Below are 26659 nucleotides of genomic sequence, written 5' to 3' on the forward strand. Positions count from 1 at the left end.
GTGTTTAGGAATATAGCCATTGTACATGGTATATATTCTGTGAATGTGAAAAAAAATGTTTAAGGAATAAATTATAGGAGCATTTTGTGGCTCAATTGATTGCAAACTCGCTTCTGAATCAGGAGATGCTAAAATGAGGTGGCATTGCACTTTGGTATTATTAAAAGTAAGACCCTCTTAAACCAGTCCCATTCAATTGTCACAAAATTTCAGGTTGCAATGTTTTAGACAAGTTGGTGATCAACGTGTAAATATGCTCCTAAAGCTTACCCCTCTTAGTCCAGTTCAGTAAAACACTGAGTCAAGCACTGGACCACTAAACTTTATTTTTGAACGAACATCGAATCCCCTATACGATACTTAAACCACCGTGGGTTCGATCCTTGTCTCTGCCTGACCAAGCCCTTCAGCCTCGTGCAAGCAGACACTACCAAAAGGTCACGCAGTCCCAAGCGCCCTTCCAGAAGATCGACACCGATCCAAATGGGGGCTACCTTTTATAGGTCAATGAACCCTGAAGGGCCGAACTACATAGGGGTGGCTCCCCTTACAAGCCAATCAAACATATCGATTACATTAAATGATTATTGACAGTCCCCCAACCCAATTACAAAGAGTCCCAATACAATGTTTCTACAGAAGCTTCATGAATGTAGTCAGCTTAACTGAATAATGCAACATATACCCTGGCAGTACAAACAATTCAGCCAGGGCTTCAGCCAATCACCAAACAGCAGGATAACTGTTCTGCAACATTATTAACATTATTTACAATCCCTTTGCAGCAATCCATTCAAAACAATGCACCTACAATACCTTAGAGTTTATCTGCAGAGTCCTCATACATTTTATCAATTGGGAGGACATCTGGATCTTTCCCCATCCTGCATATCAATCTAGGGCTCAGGCTGGCTGGCGCTATTCACAGCTTGTAATTTTCCACAGACAAAGGTTAAGTAAATCTTACAAATGCAGGGATCCTCCATTTTATAGTGTCTTCAATTTGGTCAATATTAACAAACCGAATCACATCAGTTTCAATGGACAATCTAGCTCTCACTGTTTGAAATGCACCGTGTGTAAAATTGGTTGCACAGTTGGCATATGACAATATTTCAATAGTAATTTGTAGGTTGCAATGTTAAGAAAATCGTGAAGGAATGTATCAATGTAGGTTCATCCTTTTCATAGGATTGTTAATTTGAAAGAAGCTGGCTGTCTACAATTTTTCTCCAGAGATGCTGCCTGACCTGCTGAGTTGCTCCAGCATTTTATGTCTACCTTTTATGCTAACCAGCATCTGCAGTTCATTTTTATTACCTTATTATAAGAAAATGTGATTCCTGCCTCTGGGGCTTGAAATGCATTTAGAATTTTGATTCATGAGCTTGAACTAAGGAGAGAGAAATTCAACCTGAATAACTGCCCGAATTACCATGCGTTGACTTTTAGTAGCAAATGCAGGAATGGATATAGGTGATAGCAGTTCAGGTGACACGATTTCTTTAAACCTAATGTCACACACGATACTCACGGATGAGCTTTATGCATAATAACTGTCATGAGGTTTAGTTTTTTCATTCAAATTCATGACTGCTTTCAGGGCCAACAAATGTCATCCATGCTTTATTTCTCTTGAGAAGACACAGGCAAAAGTTCCTTCTTGAACTGTTGGAATCCACAAGGGAAGGTGCTCCCACAATTCCATTTGGAGCTTGGATATTGAACCAGAAACAATGAAAGCTAAGAACATCCTCAGAACAGTACAACACAGGAGACGGGGCCCCCGGCCCTCAATATCTGTGCCAAACATGATGCCAAGTTAAGCTAATCTCGTCTGCCTATATATGATCCATATGCCTCTATTCCCTGCATATCCATGAGCCTAAATAGAAAACTTCCTGCACACCACTATCATTTCTGTCTCCACCACCATCCCCGCCATTGCTGGTGATATGTATCCAAGGCAGACTGGTGTGTCCATTGGAGGATGAATTGGAAGTGAAGGCCCTGCACCTTATGCCTTTCCCCTTGAGTTTTATCATTAGGGCTATTGATGTAAATAGTCTCTCTGCACAAACCAGATTACAGAGGAAACTGAAAGCAAATAAGCAGAGACAAACATGACTCCAATTACCATCACTAAAGGAATTTCTTCAGGTGAATCTCAAGTCAAGAGTGTTTTATTGTCATATGCCACTTTAAAGGGGCTGTCCCACTGTGGCGACCTAATCCGCGAGTTAAGAAGAGCGCCTTCAACCTTCAAGCTCTAGGGCACTCGCCTGGAAAACCTCGAGCTGGATCGACTGTCCGCACACAAACACACACACACACACACACACACACACACACACACACATCGCAAAGGTGGGGGCCAGGGAAAGCGGGGGAGCGCTATCTGAAATTCACAACCGCGATGAAGAGGAAGGTAAACGGCTGCCACAGTGTACAGTAAGTCGTTTAGAGAGCGCATAGGGGGGTGGGGGTGGGGAGAGAAGGGGAGAGAGGGGGAGAGAAGGAGAGAGGAGGGGAGAGTATGGGAGAGAAGGGGGGGGGGGGGGAGGAAGAAGTGGAGACACTTTTAAGAAGTATAATAAAGTTTAGCGTGCATTTTACTTACCGGTCGGTTTTCCCTGGTCCTGAAAACTCCAATGAGCCAATCAAAATAACCGTTCAGCGAAGGAGATTGCCTACAGCTGCCCTCGACTGCCTATAACTAAATAGCGACCCCACTCCACTGCACTACGTGTAAAAAAGAACCATGCCGACCAAATTGTACTCGTGGAAAAATTTTCAACATGCTGGAAAAGATTCCGCGACCTAGCTGAGGCCACGAGTATTCGAGAACTTCCCTCTAGCATGGAGGAGAGTTCCAGTGACCTCATAGGACCTCCTAGGACCTTGTGTCGACCATGCTGCGAGTTTGAGTCGAGGGCAAACTCGTCTAAACTCGCAGATTTGGTCGCTGCAGTGGGACAGCCCCTTTAGAACTATGACATTCTTACTTGTAGCAGCACAATAGAATATGTAAACATACTACACTGTAAACCATATAATAAATGAGAATAAAAAAGTATTGTGTGCACACACACACACACACACGAACTTATGAACAAAATTGCAGAATATGTCATGGCAGCAGAACATAGATGATTTGCTGAACGATTCTTGCTTATACTGTGCAGATGGTGGGTCATTGAAATGATTAATCTGAAAAAAAAACTAATGCTTGATTTACAAATGTTTCCCCCACTGTTGGCTGCCTGCATACCAAACAATATTCAGTTTAGCCTAAACTTAGGAAGCTGAAGGTCATCTTATTTTTTTAAATAGGAATCTGCATGTAGATGAAAAGCTGGATATTCCCAGTGTAAGATGAACATTTGACTTATTATTACAGCTGCAGAATAGGAAGGAGAAAGCATAAAAGAATCAGCCCCCTTGGTACAAGCTGTATATAATTCCATGGAAAACATTTTTTTATCTGCGTATAAAATGAAAAAAAATAAGTTATTGCACTGCAGTGCTGGAAAGACTCAAATGGAATGCATTGAACATAGCACAGTATAGCGCAGGAACAGATCCTTTGGCCTGCAATGCCTGTGCCGAACATGATGCCAATATGACCTGATCTCATCTGTCTGCACTTGATGAATATACCTAAAAATCCTTTACAAATGGAGGTTAATGCTCTCCTCTGCAAGATATTTTGGAAAGAAGTGTATTTTATTTAGATATGCCTGTTATTCGCCGTAAAGCACCGTAGTATTAGACACAAAATGCTGGAGAAACTCAGCGGGTGAGGCAGCATCTATTAATAGAAGGAATTGATGACCTCTCGGGTCGAGACCTTTCTTCAGACTGATGATGGGGGGGGTGGGGGCGGGGCAGTAAAAAGATAGAAAGGGGGGGAGGTGGGGCAGTAAAAAGATAGAAAGTGGGCGGAGACAGTCAAATTTCTAGGAGAACTGGGAAGGGGAGGGGAAGGAGGGAGAAAGCAAGGGCTATCTGAAATTACAGGTCAATGTATGAACAGATAGCCCTTGCTTTCTCCCTCCTTCCCCTTCCCAGTTCTCCTACGTCCTACTGTCTCCGCCCACTTTCTCTCTTTTTTCCGCCCCCCCACGACATCAGTCTGAAGAAGGGTCTCGACCCGAAACGTCACCTATTCCTTCTCTCCATAGTTGCTGCCTCACCCGCTGAGTTTCTCCAGCATTTTGTGTCTACCTTCGATTTCATCCAGCATCTGCAGTTCTTTCTCACACTTTGGATTCTAGTTTGTTCCTTTCTGTCCCCAGGTAGGTTCGTAGGCAGTTTCGTACACAAAGCTACTCTCGACTGTTTTGTAACACTCATGTTCTCTATCCTGCAGGATGTTGAGAAGCAACAAAATTAGCTGCGTCAGCAACAACACATTCACAGGCCTGAGCTCTGTACGTCTGCTATCACTCTACGACAATCAAATCACTACCATTTCTCCAGGAGCGTTCGATACCCTTCACTCTCTGTCCACACTGTAAGTAGTTGGGAATAATGCTGGGAAACAAAAGGAGATGACATTTCAACAAACTGTGATTTCATTTTCAGGACTGATGACTTGTGCTATTTGTATGTAGGCCAAAGCAATTTAACCTGTAATCTGGTTTAACATAATAAAACAAGCATTCTTTATGTTTATTCATGTCTATAGATTTTCTGGCTGAGGACTGATTAGTTGCAGAGGGGAATGGAATTTTCAGAAGGAAATTCATTTTTTGCAAGTGACATGTAATCAGTATAATCGGCGTGGCTGTCAATGGCGATGGAAAAGCTATTTGCTTGTGCAAATAAGTGATGGAGGTCTGAAAATTGACATGTTAATGAAATGACCCTTGTAAAATAAAACTTCAGTTTGCAAAAAGTCACTGCATCGTCCCCTTTTCATCTTCAGATTGAATTACCTTCATTAGATCAGCTCTGATTGACAATATGTTGAAGCTCATCGACAATTTGAATTACAGCTAAATGAACTGTAACCAATAATGCATTCTATTCGGGATTGGACCTCTGTAAAACTTCGTATTTGTCATTAGAGTGCAAAGAAAGTTTAGGTCTAGAAAAGCCATTCACACCAGCAAAGTTCACCCCTTCCACAGCAGTATCATTGCGTGTGTGTTGTTGTTAGCTCTCTGCTCAGTTTGGATACAAGTCTCTCCCTCCATTTCAGATTATTGACCATCCATTACTTTGGTCATGTAGAGTGCTTTTCTGTTTATGCCACTTACACAATGTGTCCTTGTCCTAATTACAGAAAAAAAACACATCCCCTTAGTCTTGTGATAAATCCCCCTTTATGATATAAGCTTCCTCCTAATTCCGATTTAGTTTCTAAATTGTGATGAATTAGTCCAAGTTCATACAGAACTTTAATATTGGTTCTTTATCTGTATAGCCTTTATGAACTCACTCATAGTCTGGCCTCTTTTAAATAACTAATGTGTCAAAGAAGCATCAGAAATGTTTAGTTTAGAAATACAGTGTGGAAACAGGCCCTTCAGCCCATTAAGTCCGCACCGACCAGCGATCCCCTGCACATACTGGGGACAATTTTACACTTATACCAAGCCAATTAACATACAAACCTGTACATCTTTGGAGTGTGGGAGGAAACTGAAGATCTTGGAGAAAACCCATGCGGTCACGGGGAGAATGTACAAACTCCGTACAGACAGCATCCGTAGTTGGGATCGAACCAAGGTCTCCTGCACTGCAAGCGCTGTATGGCAGCAACTCTACCCATTAAAAAACATTGAGGAACAAATGGTCAATTCTTCCCATCCCAGGCATGTGAATCTCTGCCTCAGTTCTTGTGGTGTTCTGCGATAATGTTGCATTTGGCTGACAAAATAGCAACAAAACTGAACCCTTTCTTTGGTCTCCAACTTCTAGCATTCCTTTCTGTCCTTCAGCTTTCTTGTTGCTGTCTATTTTATTGATCTAATTTCTGTTAAGTTAATGTTCATGTCTTGTTTCTTCTGAACTCTGAAAACAGTATTGGACATCTGCTTCAGGCCCTCTGGATGATCACTGTGTTGAAACCATGCTTCTTTTTCAACTTAGCCGATCCATTCTTCCCTACACTACATAAAAAAGGAAATCCTGCTCCCATTAATTTTCTGTTCTGTCAGCAGTCTGCAAGCCTTTAAACCCCAGTTTAGTGTCACTTAATCACTGGTTTCTGATTGATCATTCCTTCAACAGTTTTCAGCATCACTAGTCTCATCTTGATCTGTGCCTTGATTTCTTAATGCAAAATGACAAGTATGGATCTCATTATCTGTGGTGCCGTGGAAGTTAATGTAAGCAGTCCCACTCATCGAGATATATCCATTTGTGTCGTAACCCATGGTGTGTTTGGACGGTATTATCTTACATGTCCACACTGTCATGACACCATACAATGCTGAGTTTTGGTGTCATGACAGTGGACATGTAAGTTATTCTGGTCATTCAATTATTCTGGTCATTCAATACTCACATGCCCACTGATATTTGATGGTACTTCAGATAGTTGTATTGATCTATCCTCGGTGACTTTGGGTCATCTATGCTATGCATACTCTTTCAAATAAACATACTGACAGCTTCTGCTGCAATGTAAATGATATTTTAAACTGAACCATGGGCTATGGAAGTGCCTCCGGAAGTGGCGGCGCTGTCTTGCAGCTGCGGCTCACCTGCAGTCCGTTTGTCTTTTCTGTTTTTTGTTTTCTTTTGTCTCGTTTTTACAGTTTATTTCGGTTTATTTAGTTGTGTATGTGTGGGGGGGGGGTGGGTGTAACATGTTTTATGACTCTTCCTTCGGAGGGGATGCGACCTTTCTTGCCGTATCCCTCGTCTCCGTGTCCGCCTGCGCTGAGGCCTATCTCGGAGCTGGCGGCCTCCAACTGCGACCGACCTAGAGGCTGCGGAGGCAGAGCCAGGACTTACCAACGCGAGGCTGGCCGACTTCGGGGCTGTGGTGGCGTTGCGACCCAACTTCCGACCCGACTTTGGAGGCTCGGAGGCTCGGCCGCGGGCCAGTGGACGACATCATCGGGAGCTCGAGTTCTGTTTCCGGAGCTCCCGCAACTACAGCTGCGTCCGCTGGACTGGAGGACGGCAGCTTCGGCAGCTTCGACCGCCCCGGGTCGCGGAGTTTGAACCAGCCCGTTTGCGGAGCTCGGATTCAGCCGCGGGACTGACTTACCATCACCCGGCGGGGTCACAACATCGGAGGCTTGGATTGCCTCAGCGCAGAGGGAGAGCAAGGAGGGAAGAGCCAATGACTTTGGGACTTTAAACTGTGTTGAGTGTTTGTTATTTATTCTATGTTATGACTGCAGGCTAAACCATTTCATTGCACTGAAAAGTGCAATGATAATAAATTGAATCAAATCAAATCAAATGATGAAGACCAACTTTTACAATTAAGTATTTCTTATGTTGTTGAATTTATGGTGTTTTGCAACTTAAACTTTTTCTCAATTAACAATCCTTCCTGTTCTGTCTAGAAACCTTCTGGCAAATCCTTTTACCTGCAACTGTTACCTGGCCTGGTTGGGAGAGTGGTTGAGAAAGAGGCGCATTGTGACTGGGAACCCTCGCTGCCAAAAGCCCTATTTCTTGAAGGAAATTCCTATACAAGATGTAGCAATCCAGGACTTCACATGTGATGATGGTAAGCATCTTGGACCTACTCTTTTTCGTTGACCTTGTTTAATCTATCAAAATGTTTGACTGCATGTGAATCAAGAGGTGACGAGTAACATCCCAGAAGCTGATCATAATTGTCCGGTTCATTTGACCCACAGGCCAGCAGTCACGGCCATGGATGCTGATAATTAACGGGGTTTTGGGTCAGAAAATTAAGTGTCTCTGTTATGGTTATCAGTACATGGTCATGGTAAGATTAGCAACTTTCCCATACCTAAGTTGCATAGTACAATGTGAAAACACCAAAGGAGGAACAGAAGGAAGGAAATGCCAGTTTGCGTTCAGTTTGGTTTAGAGTTAGAGCGTGGAAACAGGCCATGTCGACCAGCGATCTCCACACACTAATAACGCTATCCTACTCGCGCTAGGGAAAGTTTACAACTATATCAAGCCAATTAAAACCTACAAACCTGTACGTCTTTGGAGTGTGTGAAAAAAAACAGAGATCCTGAAGAAAACCCATGCAGGTCACAGGGAGAACATATAAGCACCCGTAGTCAAGATGGAACTTGGGTCTCTGCTGCTGTAAGGCAGCAACCCTACAATGTGCCGCAAACCACCATGAACTAAACTAAACTAAACTAGACCAAAGGAGGAACGTAAGGAAGGAAATGTCAGTTCAATCGGTTGTTTGGAAAAAGTTCAGCAGAAAATTCACTTGACAATTGATATTTTGCAGACTATTTTAGGATGCTTTTAGTTTTATTTTCCCCAATTGGATTCAGCCATAATAGGAAAACTTTTGCGCAACAAGGAAGGATGTGGAGGCTTTGGAGAGGGTGTAGAGGAGGTTTACTAGAATGCTGCCTAGATTAGAGAGTTTCAACTGCAGGGAAGGTTGGATAAATTGGATGACTTTCTTGGCGTTGAAGGTTGAGGGGAGGGTATATTAAATTATGAGAGGCCTAGTTAGGGTAGACAGTCAGAACCTTGTTCCCAGGATGGAAATGCCCAACACTAGAGGGCATAGCTATCAGGTGTGAGGGGTAAAGTTTAATGGAGATTTGCACAGCAAGTTTCTTCACGCAGAGTGGTGGAGGCCATGAACTCAGTTTAACTTGGCATCATGCTCGGCACAAATATTGTGGGCCGAAGGACCTGTACCCGTGCTGTGCTGTGGTGTACTGTGCAATTCACCAGGTAGGCTGACTGCTGATCTCCATTAGGAGCTTGGCCACAGAAACGTGGGGCAAGTAAAAGACAAGCATTGCTGTTCTCAATGCTGAGAAAACTGCTGGCGAACAGCAGATCCCACAATCCAGTCTGACCTGAATGGTTTATGGTAATGGAACTCTGCTTGACAATGGGGACCTCCTTCAAGCTGACGGCAATGGAGTGAACCCCTCTGTGGTTCGCCAGATGTTGAGACTACACCAGTCTTCAAAGTTTAGTGCACAACAGCTTTTTAAAGTACAGCTCATAATCCGAGCTGCGCGTAGCTCAGCTGTTTTTTTGGGGGAAATGTAGTTACTTCTTGCAGCTTGCACATAAATCCTTTTGAAGTGTGAACACTGATTCATAGTGTGAAAACATAAACAGTGCAACTGGCGGAATTACCATTTGAGGTGAGCGGAGTCCCTCTCTCCGCGTATATGTCAACGACACTAAGAACTGAAAGTTTAGTGCTGCTGCAGGTAGCTCGTAGTGCATGTGAGCGCCTCATGTGGAGTGCAATGTCTGTTGGCAAGCTGTGGAGCTGTGTTATTATTTATTCGCGCCCATGCTTCCTAACACACGCTGCCCGTGCATGTCGATATGCATTTTTAGTGTTGTGATTTCCTGCAAAGCTTACCTTAGACATCGACCCGCATTAATTTAGTGCCGTGAATAAAACATTAGATGCAGCTTGTGACTATGCTTTGACAGCGTGCCGCAGCCTTCCCTCGGGATAACATGATAATGGTGTTTGCACCGAGGGCAAGAGAGAATCGATTTGCACAAAGTACATGTGACTAAAACGCATCTGGGACGCGGATGACTTATTCCAAAGTGCTTGTTTCCATTACTGGGCATGTGTTTTTAGGAGCAGTGATGTGAGATGGGCAGAAACGCATGACTTCATCAAGGGAGGCTGGAGACCATCTGTTTCTTTTACACACCTTTGACAGTAGCCACTGTTTAATTAGGTATTTTAGCTGGTTTTCCCTTCAACACATTCCTAATTGCTGTTTGCCCTTGAGTCTGCTGGCTTGTACTACACCAGCCAGCTTGACGCTTGATTCAACCACAGATTCATTTGCAATTATTTGTTCTCCTTTCCCATTTTCTTTTGCTCGAGCAAACTCTGCTCTACATAACTGACCATCTGGGAGCAGGCAGAGCTCACTCAACCAGGGAGTACTAGCCAGACTGGCACAGGCCACTGGATCTAATCTCCCGACCGTCTTTTTCAGAATCAAATGCTACCCATTGCTGAAAGGTGCTGAACTGTCCAAATATGCATTTTGCTTGCACATTCATATTGTGAACTGTAACACTGCCTTTTACACTTACTCACAAAAGACACAAGGTGCTAGAGAAACTCAGCAGATCAGGCAGCATCTCTGGAGAACATGGAAAGGTGATGTTTTTGGTCGAGACCTTTCTTCAAACGTATCTTTACATTTTACTACTGTGCTTTCAATTGCTCATAAAAATCACCATTGATCCTTTTGATTATATGCTTGTAGTTCAGAGAAACAGCATGAAAACAGGCCCTTTGGCCCACCGAGTCCATGTCCGCCGACCACCGATCACCCATTCGCACTAGTTCTATGTTATCCCACTTTCTCATCTGCTCCAGACACATTAGGGGCCATTTTACAGAGGTCACTTAAACTACAACCCTTTGGAATGTGGGAAGGTACCAGAGCTCTCAGAAACTCTCACAGTCAGAGGAAAAGCATGCACACACTCAGATAGCACCTGAGGTCAGGATTTAACCCAGGTCCCTAGCATTGTGAGGCAACAGCTCAATCAGCTGCGCCACTGGTGGAAGTGGAATTCTTTGCCACAGAAGGCTGTGGAGGCTGACAATTGATATTTTTAAGGCAGAGATAGATAGATTCCTGATTAGTATGGGTGTCAGGGGTTATGGGGAGAAGGCAGGAGAATGGGGTTAAGAGCGAGAGATAGATCAGCCATGATTGAATGGTGTTGACTTGATTGGCCAGATGACCTAATTCTGCTCCTATCACTTAAGACCTTATGACTGTGCCACCTTTCCTACTTAACTCCCAAGAACTTGCTTCATGACCCACCTGCAAAGTTTGATTGGTCTTATTGCCTGCAGCGCTTCCATCAGCCCTAATGATTCTAAATCAACAATCATTTTAAATAGCAAGGGTCAAAATAATTACTTAACTCCAATAGTCATTCTTCGCTCCAATCTCCCCACCTGCACTGCTGTCATAACTTTAGGCTGCTCCTAGGTTTAAAACCTGCTCTGCCTCATCACAGCTCTTTCTTTACTTAAACCTCACTTACCTTTGGAACTATTTTGTCAAGTCCCCTGTTTGGAAAGATATCACAGCACCACTTGGGTGAGAAAAGATTGGCAGTGACTTGAAGGTACCTATACATAGTCCTTCCTCTGCAGAGTAAAAGTTTCTAGCATATTATGATTATTACATCAGTACTAATTCGAGAGGTCCAGAGCAAAAATAATGCAAACATGTCTTGCAGATAATGGTCCTTTCATGTAAGGTCATTTCCTGTAATGCATGCAACCTAAATGTGGGACTAATGGAGAGTTTACATTAAAGATGGTAAGAAGGAGCTCTGAATGGTTTTAAGTGAAACAAATGCTCAAAGTACTTCAAATGCTCAACATGCTGAAGCTGTTTACACTGGCCAGAGGGTTGATAACTAGAGGACACAGATTAAAAATCATTGATAAAAGACTGAAGGGCAAGGTGAGTTTTTTTTTGTTTAGTCAGGAAGCTGTTATGATTTGAAGTGCACTCGCTGAAAGGATGGTAGATGCTGATTCTGTGATCATTTTCGGGAGAGAATTGAAGCCATATATTTGAAAAGAAAAGAAAAATAGAAGGCTGTGGACAAAGAGGAGACTTGGGACTGATGGGATGGGGGGGGGAGGGAAGTGTAGGCTTGGCGATCGCTTCGCCCAACACCTCCGCTCGGTTCGCAATAACCAACCTGATCTCCCGGTGGCTCAACACTACAACTCCCCCTCCCATTCCAAATCCGACCTTCCTGTCCTGGGCCTCCTCCATGGCCAGAGTGAGGCCCATGGCCAGAGTTAATTGTTGGAGCAGCACCTCATATTTCGCTTGGGCAGTTTACACCCCAGCGGTATGAACATTGACTTCTCTAATTTCAGATAGTCCCTGCTTTCTTCTCCCCTTCTCAGCTCTCCCTCAGCCCACTGTCTCCACCTCTTCCTTTCTTCTTCCCCACCCCCCCCCCCCCTCATATCAGTCTGAAGAAGGCTCTCGACCCAAAACTTTGCCTATTTCCTTCGCTCCATAGATGCTGCCTCACCCGTTGAGTTTCTCCAGCATTTTTCATATTTCCTGCATCTGCAGTTCCTTCTTAAACATTTAGGCTAACAAGTAAGCTGGTTGCTCATTATAGCACAGTGTATCAGTGCTTGTGAGAATTCCAAGTAGAAAATCACAGGTCAATGCTGCTCAAGGTTCTACCCTCTACAAAGGTCCTGTGCATGAACCCACTGGCCAGATGACAGTAACTGAGAATCCATCCTTAACATTTTGCGGATAGACACAAATTGCTGGAGTAACTCAGCGGGTCAGGCTCCATCTCAGGAGGAAAGGAATAGGTGATGTTTTGGTTCGAGACCCTTCTTCAGACTGTCGGGGGGAAAGGGAAATGAGAGATATAAACGTGATAGAGAGAAATATCGACAAATGAATGAAAGATGTGCAAAAAAGTGCGGATGATCAAGGAAACGGTCCATTGTTAGCAGTGGGCTAGGTGATAATGAGTTGTACTGATAATGAGGCTCACCATGATGACAGTGAAACTACTATGATGAGAGTGGGGGAGGGATGGAGAGAGAGGGAAAACAAGGGTTACTTGGAGTTAGAGTAAGCTACCCAAGTGAAATATGAGGTGCTGTTCCTCCAATTTGCATTTGGCCTCACTGACAATGGAGGAGGCCAAGGACAGAGAGGTGGAGGGGAGTTAAATTGTTTGGCAACCCGGAGATTTTGGGTATAGGATCTTCATCTTGAACATCCACATCTTGAACATCCACACTACGAGTTAACATCTTTTATTTTAGAACATAGAACAGCACAGCACAGGAACAGGCCTTTCGGCCCACAATGTCCATGCAAATTAATTAAACTAATCTCTACCTGCATGTGATCCATATCCTTCCTTTCCCTGCATATCCATGTCCCTATTCAAAGGACTTTTAAATGCCACAATTGTATCTGCCTCCATCACCAGCCCTGGCAGCGCAGTTGCAAGCACTCAACGTTCTGTGTAAAAAAAACTATCCCCCTCTTACCTTATCTATCTATCCTTAACATTTCCAGCTTGAGAAAATGATTAAGACAATCAATCCTGTCTATGCCTCAAATGATGGTAGGATATTTGAAGTATTGTCTTTGTTTCTCTCACATTTATGTTTATAATTGAAGATGTTTGCTGGCATTGCATTTCTGTCTGGGGGTCCAATGCATGGCATGCGTTTTAGAAATATGAACATGTTTAGCCCACAATTATGGTTGGAAATTAGGCACTGAGTGATATCACATAATTTCACTTTCCTGCCTCAGACAATGTTTGTATTGCTTCGTGGAAACCGATGTATTTACAAATTCCTTTATGCATTCTTTTGCCAACTGCAGCTGTACCATTTTCACTTTGAAATGACAAATGTTTGAAGACGTTGCTTTCTCCAGCTGGGAAGAGTGGAATTTCTGTCAGGAAATGGTTTTCAAGCAGTCACTCCTTCTGCTGTGTTTACATTACTTGCGAGTGCAGCTGGATCTGGGCCAATTCTAATTTAATCTGCCGGCTGAGTCTCGCAGACTTGCACTCAGTGATGGAGTATACATTATTGCCCAGTACACTAGTAGTGTGGAGGAGGGGTGGGTGGAGACCTATTCCATGAGTGCCATAAACTGAGCTCCAGAATTGACTGCATGGAAGCTGTTCCCTGACACACATGAAAACTCCATCGCTCCTGGGAAAGGATGAATCTCCAACCACACATCACTAGGAAAGTAGTGGGTAGGAATGAACTGCAGATGCTGCTTTAAACCGAAGATAAACACAAAAAGCTGGAGTACCTCAGCAGGGCAGACAGCATCTCTGGAGAGAAGGAATGGGTGACGTTTCGGGTCGAGACCCTTCTTCAGTCTGAAATATGAACTTGTATAGCCCACAGTTATGGTTGGAAATTAGGATCTGAGTGATATCACATAAAATATCACTTTCTTTCGACCCGAAACATCACCCATTCCTTCTCTCCAGAGATGCTGCCTGTCCCGCTGAGTTACTCCAGCTTTTTGTGTCAATCTTCACTGGGGAAAATGGGTTTTCTACTCATTTTGAGGCAGAACCACCAAAATGTCAACAGGTTTCAAAAATCTGTGCCTCAATGAACATCAATTTAATTGTTGTCCAGCTGATTAAATGTAAGTGTTGTTATATTTACTGGCAAAAATAACACAAAGTACTGGAGTATCTCAGCGGATCCAGCAAAATCTCTGGAGCGGATTTGCATCCATAGTTCCTTGTGTCTACTTTATACTTACTGCAAAAGTATTTTGTCCATGTTTTCTGGATAAGATAATATTAGCTGTAAGGAGAGGTTGGACAAACTAGGATTGTTTTTTGGAGCGGAGGTTGATAGAAGTATATAAAATTATGAGAGGCTTTTATTAAGATATATATTAAGATGGATAGATGGTCAGTCTCTTTTTCCCAGGGCGTAAAGCCAAATATCAGAGGACATGGGCTTAATGAGAGAGGGGGAACGCTTATAGGAGATTTACAAGGCAATTCTGAGGAAGGGTTCTAACCCAAAACATCACCTATTCATTTTCTCCAGAGATTCTGCCTGAGCCGTTGATTTACTCCAGCAGTTTGTGTATCTTTGGCATGTTTTTGTTACACGAGGAAGTGATAGATTCCGTGAAACATTGCCAGAAGAAGTGGTGCAGATGCTGATTAATGGACAAAAGGACACAAAGTGCTGGAGTAACTCAGCAGGTCAGGCAGCTTCTCTGGAGAACATGGTTATGCGACCTTTTGGGTAGAGACTCTTCTTCAAACAGGCAGATGGGAATAGTTAAAATTGGCATCATGTTGACAGAGATATTGTGGGTTGAAAAGCCTGTTCCTATGTTGTACTGTTTTATGTTCTACTCATCCCATATATTTGGTCAGAAAAGTATTTAGACTGATTCAGATTGATTGGTGGAAGTGTTGAAATCTTCGTGGTCGGCTCATCAGAACAGCAGGTTTCAGTCAAGCGGGTTAAGAACACAATTACTGGTGGAGCTATTTACCTGATTATATAAAATGGTTGATGATGAGCTTTTCCATTCATCAGATTTTAGACAGCCACACAATTTATACAGCAAGTGCAATGCACATCTGGACACCTTGCCAAGAGTAGTAGCGGAAGCTGACTCTTTCATACCTCCAATGGGTCTAGATTCACTCAATTGGCCAGATACGCAGTTTTCCTCCATCCTGCAATCATTATGTGATTGGGCTCCTATGGGGTAAAAGTGGAAAATTATACATGTGGATTTTAACATGATGCGGCCAGTAAAGTATGTATAAAAGGGGTGGAAAAGCTTTAAAAGCTTCTGGTGAGACTGCAAAGGAATGTAAAACCATTGGTCTGCATTGTCACGGGTGAAGCATGAGGTGACTGAGAGATAATGAAGGAAACACTTGGAGCAAGGAGACTCAAAGTGCAACCATTAAAGTGAAGGCAAGCTGTGGATCAGTTTGGAGTCAAACACTCTTTATTGTGGCAGCTGAAGTGAGGGACTTGGCTGCACGCAGTGATTGCATGAAAGATGTGCTCTATAGGGAGGTTTTCGGCAATCGAGTTCACGACCCATGACCAGTACTGAGGCCAAGCAACGCCTTCTGGAGTACACGTGGTGGGCCCGTCTTCTGTCCCAGCATCTGGACTCCACGCTGACTGGTTCCACACTCGCGGACCCCGGGCCGTCTGATGGCCGGGGGGGGGGGGGGCCTGTGGCAATGCAGGTGCAGCACGGTCAGTGACTCTGGGTGGGCGGAGGGACCGGACTGTCCCCAACTCTGCTGCAGCTGACGGGGACGTTGCCGGGTGGTCGATGGGGGGGTGGTTGGTTGGGGGGGGGGGGGGGTGCAGGTGCAGTGCGGTCATTGACTCTGGGTGGGCGGAGGGACCGGACTCTCCCCAACTCTGCCGCAGCTGACTGGGACGTTGCCGGGTGGTCGGTGGGGGGGGGGGGGGTGCAGGTGCAGTGTGGTCATTGACTCTGGCTGGGCGGAGGGTCCTGACTGTCCCCAACTCTGCCGCAGCTGACTGGGACGTTGCCGGGTGGTCAGTGACTATGGGTGGGCATTGCCAGGTTTTCGTCCCTGTGCGTCCGCTGCTGGGAGCCGCGGCCCCACTCCACCCGGCCCCATGTGTGGGCGCTGCCGACCCACAACCGATGACAATGCGGCCCCCAGGGGGAGATGGGATGGAGGGCTGCCGTGGCCGGACAGCGCTGACCCCGGGGGGTGAGTGGGGGCTGTCCCGAGGGATGCTCTCCTTTGGCCGCTTACACCTTGGTGCTCGGGTTCAGAGCCAAAGTCAAAGTCAATTTTATTCGTCACATGTACATCACATGCTGTTATCAGACAACTGAACCATCCTACCAACAACTAGAGAGCAGCCCTGAACTACTATCTTCCTCAATGGAGACCCTTGGAAATTCTTTGATCAGACTTTACTGGTTTTATCTTGCACTAAATGTTTTTCACATTATTTCCTTTATTATGTATATTATCTGTACACTGTGGGTATCTCGGTTGCAATCATGTATTGTCTTTCCACTGACTGGTTGGCACAAAACAAAAGCTTTTTACTGTACCTCGATACACGTGACAATAAATAAACTAAACTAATCTGATTTATGAACTGGACCCAGAGTAGATTTTCAAAAATATTAGCTCCTGCTAATATTAGAACCTGCTACTTCTATCCACCGTAGAGCCTCCATGAAAACTGGCACGTGGCTCCCGGCATCCTCTTTCTGAAGTCACACTTTTTTTCCCCAAGTGCTTAGTTTTCTTCAAATAAAGACAAAAATTCACAAGTGTTCTGGGTAATGTGACTTAATCTGAAGTAGCATTCCTTAACGATCACCTGAAGCTGGTAACTGTTTGGCTTCAAGGAATAAAAGAAATCTGATCCAGGGGGTCAGTTTCCTTATGTCTTCTAGATTAAAGTGGTGCTTAATAATCACTGCCAGGTAGTCAGCATGCTCTATATAAACCATCTGAACTTCTCAATTAAATTGTTGCCTGTAATCACTGCCAGATATTTTTTATTCCATGTGTAATTTTTATTCCATGTACAATGCTACCACTCTCCAACATGAATTAATGTGTGCAGCTTGAGCCTGTTATACATGAAATGATGCTCTGTGTTTTTAAACCATCCTTAAAATTTAAGGGAAACTACTGGTTTTTTTACCTCATGGTAATCGTTTTATCTCCCACGATCCAGGAAACGATGACAATAGCTGTTCAACACTTGCCCGCTGCCCTGCGGAATGTACATGTCTGGACACTGTGGTTCGTTGCAGTAACAAGGGTCTCAAGGCCTTACCCAAGGGGCTACCCAAAGATGTTACAGAACTGTGAGTGACCCTTCTTGCTTCTTACCTTCAAGTGTTTCATTGAGAGAGTTTCAGATTTGGGAGATAATTAAAAGGGAGTGTGTCTGTTACATTCTACTAGGATCCACAAGACACATTGTAAATTGTGTAGATTTCCCCCCAAAATGCCTGAAGGAGCTGTTTTGTTGAAGTTAAGGGGATTTCAGGGTTTCGTTGATTCGTGATACTCTGATTTGCTCAATTTCCAAAGATAGAGAATATGAGATGCTGGCAAGTAATGACATTGGGCCTTGAGTCTACCATGAGAAGATACAAAGAGACAGTCATGAATGCAAGTGCAGCCCTTATAATGTAAATGGCATCAGAAGGTTCTGATGAACCCTGTCCTCTTTTAACTACTCTTTCAGTAGCAATTAATTTAGCAGACAACTAACATGAAAACAAATTGCAAAGATTAACTTTTTCACACAGAGAGTTGTGAGTCTGTGGAATTCTCTGCCTCAGAGGGCGGTGGAGGCCGGTTCTCTGGATACTTTCAAGAGAGAGCTAGATAGGGCTCTTAAAGATAGCAGAGTCATGGGATATGGGGAGAAGGCAGGAACGGGGTACTGATTGGGGATTGATCAGCCATGATCACATTGAATGGTGGTGCTGCCTCGAAGGGCCGAATGGCCTGCTCCTGCACCTATTGTCTATTAAACAATGGTCAACTTACATTGAATTTAAGTAGTCACGTTCTTCCTGTTTTGATCTCTGGAGTAGTGTGGCTGTTTTTCTCAATCGGAGAAGCTGGAAAATTACATTTACATCTCGAAATCAATGTTGAGCTGAGGCAACAGAACTGAAGCTTGGCAGCTTCCATTCTCACCCCCCATTGCATGTACATCACCTGCATGGTATTCTCTTTACACCATCCCCACTCTGCCTTTCATACACACCCCCCTCTTCCTCTTTTCATTACCATTGCTACCCCTTCCCCATTTTATTTTACATACCATCTTCACACTGACTTTTATACATGACTTCCACATCTCTTCCCCCACATTATCTCCACATCCCTGGCTACATACCATTTACATATTAGCTTTTATAAGTAGCTACCCACTATTTTATAAGCACCTTCTCCGCACTGTGTCTTGCACACCAACATACTTCCATTTACACATCACCTTTATACTTCCTTTAACTCGTTACCTACGGTACACTGTCTTTTATACCATCTCCTCACTTCTTTTCACACAACAAATCCTCATCTCTATGCTTCATTTTGCTCACCACATCACCTTAAACACATCAATTCCACACAAACCTTTGCACGTCATCTCAGCATATATTTTTATTAACTATTTTTCTACCTCCTTTACCCACCATTTCCCCATCTTTTTTACTCACGGTGGCTTTACTGATTTTACACACCATCTCTGCCTTTCATGCGCTATCAATTCATCTTCCAAGCACCAACACACTGCTCCTACACACCATCACACTAACCTTTTCACATAATTTTTCCACCTCCTTTTATACATTATTTTCTCATTATCATTTACACTCCATTACCAACTGTGTTTGCATGTCTGTGTCTACATTTACTGCTCCACTACAATATCTCCTCAAAGTCTCACTATTTCAGAGAAGTTCTTGATCAAACCCCCCTCCCCCCCTCATCTGTATTAACCTATTACCTGCCTGGCTTTGTCCTGCTCCCCGCTGCTCTTCCAGCTTTCCCTACCCCCCCCCCCCCTCCCCCCCCCCCCCCCCACACACACACACACACACACACAATCAGTCTGAAGGAGTCTTCTGACCCAAAACATCACCTGTCCATGTTATCCAGCGATGCTGCACAACTTGCATCAGTCCTGTCTCATCTGCCAGGCATCACAACTTTTTTGTGCAAGTATGTTCTTTCCTTCTAGCAGTTCTTGTGAAATTTTAACCTTTGAGTTCTATGTTTTAATTTTGCTTCATCCAGACTTTCTCCAAACCCATTCCTATTGCACAGTTTACAATAAAATGTAGGTGTTATTGTTTTTGTGGAAATTATGAAAATGTTGGATAATAAACCAACCTTGGCTTTGTTCCAAGGCACACAAGTAAAATGAGTGATATTTCCTTTGCCACTTTTCATTTTTCTACCCATTAGTTTCATCAAGGTCTTTGTAGAACAATTATTATTTTACACTGTCTCCACAACTTTGGAAAAAGGAGAATCAAATTTTATAGCAAACAGGCATGACAACTTCTGAATTGCCGTTGAGCAGTTGCACACGTGAATTAAATTAATATTTAAAATAATGATTTGCAACTTCACAAATACACAGCATTAATTTTTAATGCGTCAATGGCCATTAGCAGGCCTCTGTAATCAACATCAATAAATATTTTATAGCAACAATAACAATTAGCATTTTACCAAAGGCAATGATGATTAGAGATTAAAACAGTCAAATAAAACTCTTCCTTTGCAGGAGGAAAACTAAAAGGCTTTATGTTTTTTTTATTCTGTTACTTTCTATTCGGTCCCACAGGACACATCGTAAATTGTGTCAATTTCCCCAACAGTATATGCCTGAAGGATACTCCGATCTGCTCAATTTCCAGAATTAGAGAATATGAGTTGCTGGCAAATAATGTGGTTTGGCTTTGAGTCTACCATGAGAAGATACAAAAAGAGACAGGCAGGAATGCACGTGCAACTCTTATTGTGCATTTTTTTCATTATAATTTGTCCCTGTGGACTTTGGCCACTGTGTTTCAGTCACTGAACCAAATTTGAAATCCAGTCTTGCTGCATAGTACACGTTAAAAACCCCCCAACTTTGTTGTTTCTAAGTCAAACTCATTCTCTTCCAGTTGGTCAGACCTGTGGACTGTGCTCCATTAATGTAACCTGCTTTCTAGAAAAGCACTGAGCTTTATGTCACCTAACTGTGAAACTTCTGTTTGACTCTTTTTTCTCCACTTTGCCAATAGTAGAGCTAATAGGACCTGATGTTTCAATTCCTGTAGTAAGTCGGCACTCTTGCTATTTGCAGTGGGATTGGAGTGGTGAAAGGTAGGGTAGGTACGTCATCGAGGTCATCAGGTGGGAACCCTCCTTCTTTGACGTTTCATTGATAAGCCCACAACGTCTCCAGAGGGCACAATGGCGTCCCCCTCAATTCCATACCCTCTTCAACTTGCAGCCCAATTGTTATCTTTCCTTTTGATCCAAAGTCAATTGCTGATTTTTTTCTGCAGAATTTGATAATGTCTTGATTGCCACAACGTATGCCAACTTGGCTGTTGTGGACCACAGGACCATGTCTGGCCAGAGTATGTAGCCACAGTGTCTAGTGTACCATAAGCTTTGTCCACTGACATAGTTTTCTTAGAGGTACTTTGTTTAACTTTAAAAGGTGGATGGGTGATTGTAAAAATAATGCGTTGTTAGAGTTTGATCTTCGATCTCATGCAGTTTTCTCTGTTTCAGGTACCTGGATGGAAATCAATTTGTGATGGTGCCCAAAGAACTCACCAACTACAAGCATTTATTACTTATGTAAGTACTTCCATTATTACTCATTTACAACATTACTCTTTAAAGGGAACACTAGCACCAACCATTTAGAGCCTCTCATTTATTTCACCATCACAATATAAGGGGTAAGAGTGTTGTAAAAACAAGCCTGAAGGCTTTGTGTCTCAATGCAAGGAGCATTCGTAATAAGGTGGATGAGTTGAATGTGCAGATAGCTATTAATGACTATGATATAGTTGGGATCACGGAGACATGGCTCCAGGGTGACCAAGGCTGGGAGCTGAACATCCAGGGATATTCAATATTCAGGAGGGATAGACAGAAAGGGCAAGGAGGTGGGGTAACGTTGCTGGTTAGAGAGGAGATTAACGCAATAGAAAGGAAGGAGATTAGCTTGGAGGATGTGGAATCGATATGGGTAGAGCTGCGAAACACTAAGGGACAGAAAACGCTAGTGGGAGTTGTGTACAGGCCACCTAACAGTAGTAGTGGAGTTGGGGATGGCATCAAACAGGAAATTAGAAATGCGTGCAACAAAGGTAAAACAGTTATAATGGGTGACTACAATCTACATATAGATTGGGTGAATCAAATTGGCAAGGGTGCTGAGGAAGACGATTTCTTGGAATGTATGCGGGATAATTTTCTAAACCAACACGTAGAGGAACCAACGAGAGAGCAGGCTATTCTAGATTGGGTATTGAGTAATGAGGAAGGGTTAGTTAGCAGTCTTGTTGTGCGTGGCCCCTTGGGCAAGAGTGACCATAATATGGTTGAGTTCTTCATTAGGATGGATAGTGACATTGTTAATTCAGAAACAAGGGTCCTGAACTTAAAGAAAGGTAACTTTGAGGGTATGAGATGTGAATTGGCCAAGATAGACTGGCAATTGATTCTAAAAGGGTTGACGGTGGATATGCAATGGAAGGCATTTAAAGACTGCATGGATGAACTACAACAAATGTTCATCCCAGTTTGGCAAAAAAATAAATCAGGGAAGGTAGTGCATCCGTGGATAACAAGGGAAATCAGGGATAGTATCAAAACAAACGATGAAGCGTACAAATTAGCCAGAAAAAGCAGCCTACCAGAGGACTGGGAGAAATTCAGAGTCCTGCAGAGGAGGACAACGGGCTTAATTAGGAAAGGGAAAATAGATTATGAAAGAAAACTGGCAGGGAACATAAAAACTGACTGCAAAAGCTTTTATAGATATGTGAAGAAAAAAAGATTAGTTAAAACAAATGTAGGTCCCTTGCAGTCAGAAACAGGTGAATTGATCATGGGGAACAAGGACATGGCAGACCAATTGAATAACTACTTTGGTTCTGTCTTCACTAAGGAAGACGTATATAATCTGCCGGAAATAGCAGGGGACCGGAGGTCAAATGAGATGGAGGAACTGAGTGAAATCCAGGTTAGCCGGGAAGTGGTGTTAAGTAAATTGAATGGATTAAAGGCCGATTAATCCCCAGGGCCAGATAGGCTGCATCCCAGAGTACTTAAGGAAGTAGCCCCAGAAATAGTGGATGCATTAGTGATAATTTTACAAAACTATTTAGATTCTGGAGTAGTTCCTGAGGATTGGAGGGTAGCTAATGTAACCCCACTTTTTAAAAAGGGAGGGAGAGAGAAAACGGGGAATTACAGACCAGTTAGTCTAACGTCGGTAGTGGGGAAACTGCTAGAATCAGTCAGATGGGATAGCAGCACATTTGGAAAGTGGTGAAATCATTGGACAAAGTCAGCATGGATTTATGAAAGGTAAATCATGTCTGACGAATCTTATAGAATTTTTCGAGGATGTAACTAGTAGAGTGGATAAGGGAGAACCAGTGGATGTGTTATATCTGGACTTTCAGAAGGCTTTCGACAAGGTCCCACATAAGAAATTAGTATACAAACTTAAAGCACACGGTAATGGGGGTTCAGTATTGATGTGGATAGAGAACTGGCTGCAGACTGGAAGCAAAGAGTAGGAGTAAACGGGTCCTTTTCACAACAGCAGGCAGTGACTAGTGGGGTACCGCAAGGCTCAGTGCTGGGACCCCAGCTATTTACGATATATATTAATGATTTGGACGAGGGAATTGAATGCAACATCTCCAGGTTTGCGGATGACGCGAAGCTGGGGGGCAGTGTTAGCTGTGAGGAGGATGCTAGGAGGCTGCAAGGTGACTTGGATAGGCTGGGGGAGTGGGCAAATGCATGGCAGATGCAGTATAATGTGGATAAATGTGAGGTTATCCACTTTGGTGGCAAAAACAGGAAAGTAGACTATTAGCTGAATGGTGGCCGATTAGGAAAAGGGGAGATGCAACGAGACCTGGGTGTCATGGTACACCAGTCATTGAAAGTGGGCATGCAGGTGCAGCAGGCAGTGAAGAAGGCGAATGGTATGTTAGCATTCATAGCAAAAGGATTTGAGTATAGGAGCAGGGAGGTTCTACTGCAGTTGTACAGGGTCTTGGTGAGACCACACCTGGAGTATTGTGTACAGTTTTGGTCTCCTAAGCTGAGGAAAGACATTCTTGCCATAGAGGGAGTACACAGAAGGTTCACCAGACTGATTCCTGGGATGTCAGGACTTTCATATGAAGAAAGACTGGATAGACTCGGTTTGTACTCGCTAGAATTTAGAACATTGAGGGGGGATCTGATAGAAACTTACAGAATTCTTAAGGGGTTGGACAGGCTAGATGCAGGAAGATTGTTCCCGATGTTGGGGAAGTCCAGAACAAGAGGTCACAGTTTAAGGATAAGGGGGAAATCTTTTAGGACCGAGATGAGGAAAACATTTTTCACACAGAGAGTGGTGAATCTCTGGAATTCTCTGCCACAGAAGGTAGTTGAGGCCAGTTCATTGGCTATATTTAAGAGGGAATTAGATGTGGCCCTTGTGGCTAAAGGGATCAGGGGGTATGGAGAGAAGGCAGGTACAGGATACTGAGTTGGATGATCAGCCATGATCATATTGAATGGCGGTGCAGGCTCGAAGAGCCGAATGGCCTACTCCTGCACCTATTTTCTATGTTTCTATGTTAACTGAACTTCATCCACAGCCCACCACACCCCCATCTTGGCACAACACTCATTCAATTCCTTGGCTGAAGTAAAATGATCTCAGATTGAAATTTATTATGCTGATGTCCACCGCTTATTCTAGAAGTGAGTAGCACATTTCTGCTGCCATGCTCTAGGTGAAAGAGTTCATTCATTTCCTTCCTAAAACACCAGAATCTGACTGTAAGCGTATGCCTCATGAATAAGACTAATCTCTCTCTAGTTACCCAATAAATCTCTTCCAGAAATCTGTTCTCTAGTAATTTAAAAGTTTGCTTTGACATTGAGGGTGTCTACGCGAGGCTAGGCACCTTTCAAATGCATCAAAGTACTAATTTTGTGTTGATCGCAAAGTGGTTGATAAATGGATATCTACTTAGTCTATATTTAGTCTTGTTTAGTTTAGAGATAGAGTGTGAAAACCAGCCCTTCGGCCCACTGCGTCCACACCAACCATCGATCACCCGTTCACACTAGTTCTATGTTATTCCACTTTCACACCCTACACACCAGGGGCAATTTACATAAGCCAATTAACCTGCAAACCTGCACATTTTTGGGATGTGGCAGGAAACCGGAGTACCTGGAGAAACCCATGTGGTCACAGGGAGAATATTCAAACTCTGCACAGACAGCACATGAGGTCAGGATCGAACCCGGGTCTTTAGAACAGTGAGGCAGCAACTCTTCCACTGAGCCACCGTGCCCCCCTTTGCGTCAATGTGCCGCCTTTAAACATCTCGACGTGTTGATTACTATTGCCTTAAGTGCTACAGAATGCAAGTTTTCCAAAGATTAATCATAAATTCTTAATGGCTTTTGTGCCATCCCGCCCTTGCATTGGTTCTGTGACACACGAGTGTTACAAGCCCCTTTCCATTGCTCAAGACATTTCAACCTACTGGGGCGTGTGCCTACAGCTCATCACACCCACACTGATGAGACGGGATCATATGTTTTGTGTGTCATGACATATATCCTTGCTTCATAGTCAACACGGGACCTCCGAGAAATGTTCTCTGGTCACCCTTGTGTTCAGTCTTTACATGGGAGCCTTGCCAGTGATGGCTGGTGAACGATTAAAATAATTGAGCAAGATATCTAGAGCTACAGGACCCTACGGGTAACAATCTGAACAGGGACACACACGGAACTGCAGATATGGGAATCTTGAATAAAACACAAAGTGCTGGAGTAAATCGACAGGTCGGAATCACACTTTATTCGCCAAGTACGTTTTGCAACATACGAGGAATTTCATTGGCCAGGTCAGTCATACAATTAAAAGCAACAGATCACTTAAAAACACATTTTACCATGAACATCCACCACAGTGACTCCTACACATTCCTCGCTGATGGAAGGCGAAATAAAGTTCAAGTCCTTTCCCTTAGTTCTTTCTCGGTCATGGGCCTCGAGCCCCCGTTGACGGGATGATCTTGACTCTCATAGCCGGCGGCATTTCGGGCCCTCCGTGTCGAGGTGATCTGCTCCTGCATCGGGGGGATGTCAGCTCTCCCGTGCTGGACGATCGAACCTCGCGTCGGGGCTGGTCGAACCTTCCGCGACGTTGGAGCTCCCGACTCGGCCTCACCCGAGATTGCGAGCCCTTGATGTTGATTCCGTGGTGGTCGCGGTGGGAGCGATCCCAAGCTAGGGATCAGCTCCGATGTTAAGTCCACGCCCCGCGGTGAGGCTCACGACATTCCGAGGAAGCCTCCAGCTCCAGCGATGGAAGGCCGCAGAGCCCGGAGAATGTGATCAGAAAAATAATCACATCTCCGGCAAGGTAGGAACTTGAAAGAGAAAAAAAACGTTACCCCCCGATCCCCTCCCCCCTCCCCCACATAAAACTAACCGAAGAACATTCAAACACATTTAACACACTAAAAAAAACAAAAAGAATGGAAAAACCAACGGACTGCCAGCAGGGCAGCCATCTCCCCGACGCCGCTGGTGGTGTGCAGAAGGATTCCAACTTGAAATGTTGAAACTTGAAACATTGTCTGTCCATTCCCTCCACAGATGCTGCCTGACCTTCTGAGTTACTCCAACACTTTGTGTTTGGAATTTGTATTGGCAACCTTGGCTGATTTCTGCAAAGATTTTTCTCTTTGCAGCCTGGAATTACACTGAATTGTGAACCTTGACGGGGAAATAGGTTTTATAGCTGAGGTCACCTGAATTGTCAAAAGCAAGGAATCAAACCAGGTACCTGGCTGATCTCTAAAGTTCAGGAATCATTGAGACATTGAGGTTGCAAACCATAAACTAGCTCTCAACAGCGTATGTAACGTAAATCTTAGGGACCATATATTCAGGTGGACAAATTATTTTCTGACCATAAGCTAGCGGTAATGAATATGATAACCAAATTGAGAAACTGTCCATAAGACATGGAAGATTTTAATGTCTCTATTGCAATCATAAGCGAAAGTTGGAAAAAGTGCTAATGTGATTCCCTGATTTTTTCACTGAGAAGCTGGTGTCTGATCTTGTACATGAAATGGGTGGTCAGGCACATTCTACG

At 43.8% G+C, this 26659-nt stretch overlaps 1 protein-coding gene across 5 annotated transcripts in view; it reads left to right on the forward strand.

Moving 5' to 3' along the window:
* slit2 (slit guidance ligand 2) overlaps nt 1–26659 on the forward strand; it is a 413834-nt gene that overhangs the window by 316980 nt on the left and 70195 nt on the right. For all 5 annotated transcript variants that reach the window (XM_033026245.1, XM_033026264.1, XM_033026255.1 and 2 more), the window contains 4 exons: nt 4373–4516; nt 7533–7699; nt 17435–17567; nt 21019–21087. In XM_033026245.1, the coding sequence (XP_032882136.1) occupies nt 4373–4516; nt 7533–7699; nt 17435–17567; nt 21019–21087 (513 nt within the window). The remainder of the gene's footprint in view (nt 1–4372; nt 4517–7532; nt 7700–17434; nt 17568–21018; nt 21088–26659) is intronic.

This window comes from Amblyraja radiata, chromosome 1 (genome assembly GCF_010909765.2).
Source record: "Amblyraja radiata isolate CabotCenter1 chromosome 1, sAmbRad1.1.pri, whole genome shotgun sequence".
NCBI lineage: Eukaryota > Metazoa > Chordata > Chondrichthyes > Rajiformes > Rajidae > Amblyraja > Amblyraja radiata.